The following is a 707-nucleotide window of genomic DNA, read 5'->3' as shown; positions in this document are numbered from 1 at the left end:
CTCATGGCCAAGCAGACACCTCCAACTCTGCCTCTTCCAAGGCAGGGCACCACCTGTATCACCATCATGAGGGTGAGGCAGGCTGCCTCTGCTCTTCAAGTTCCAGACTTCCTTAAGGGGAAACCATCATATTCCTAACCCTGATGATTGCCTGATATGCCTGCACTCAAGAAGGCTTGCAACAGGAGACCAGATCACACCACACTGGGCTGGGGTGAGTCAGTGGGGTAGCTGAGCTGGGAACCAGGGACGTGAGTGTCGGTCCCGGGGACTCTGATAGGCACCTTACAGTGACCCCCAAGGACTCACCAGGAAAATCTCTCTCTCTCCACTGTCTTCTGAGTCTGTGCTGGTGATGTTCTGCATGAAGATGGGGTGTTGGGAGGAGCTGGAGTCAAAGGTGTGGCTGTCGTGGGAAGAAGGCAAGGAGTACATCCCGGGTGGGGCTCAGGGCTTCCGTCAGGGCTCCAGCCTCCAGCAGGGCCCTGACTTGAAGCATCCAGACCTCACACTGTTACCAGATCAAGAACTGATAGGGGCAGGGATCATTATTCCCCCTCTACAGATGAGAAGGCCGCCACTCCTCGTGAGACGGAGTCAAGATCAGCTATGTCCAGATAAACATCAGCATCCAGTTTCCTGACCACAAGCCAATGGCCATCCCACTCACTCCTCCACCAACCCGGTCCCAAGCTCCTGTTTCCACT

The 707-nt window shown here is 55.4% G+C and overlaps 1 protein-coding gene across 1 annotated transcript in view; it reads right to left on the bottom strand.

Annotated features, from left to right (window-relative positions):
- Window positions 1–707, bottom strand: part of GAB4 (GRB2-associated binding protein family, member 4) — a 55,238-nt gene that overhangs the window by 5,835 nt on the left and 48,696 nt on the right. Inside the window, exon 7 of the mRNA XM_011930974.1 lies at window positions 310–406. Coding sequence (XP_011786364.1) covers window positions 310–406 — 97 coding nt within the window. The remainder of the gene's footprint in view (window positions 1–309; window positions 407–707) is intronic.

The sequence above is a fragment of the Colobus angolensis genome, unplaced genomic scaffold, assembly GCF_000951035.1.
Source record: "Colobus angolensis palliatus isolate OR3802 unplaced genomic scaffold, Cang.pa_1.0 Scaffold887, whole genome shotgun sequence".
NCBI lineage: Eukaryota > Metazoa > Chordata > Mammalia > Primates > Cercopithecidae > Colobus > Colobus angolensis.
The sequence above is the reverse complement of the archived record's forward strand: the minus strand, read 5'-3'. Positions and strand labels throughout refer to the sequence as shown.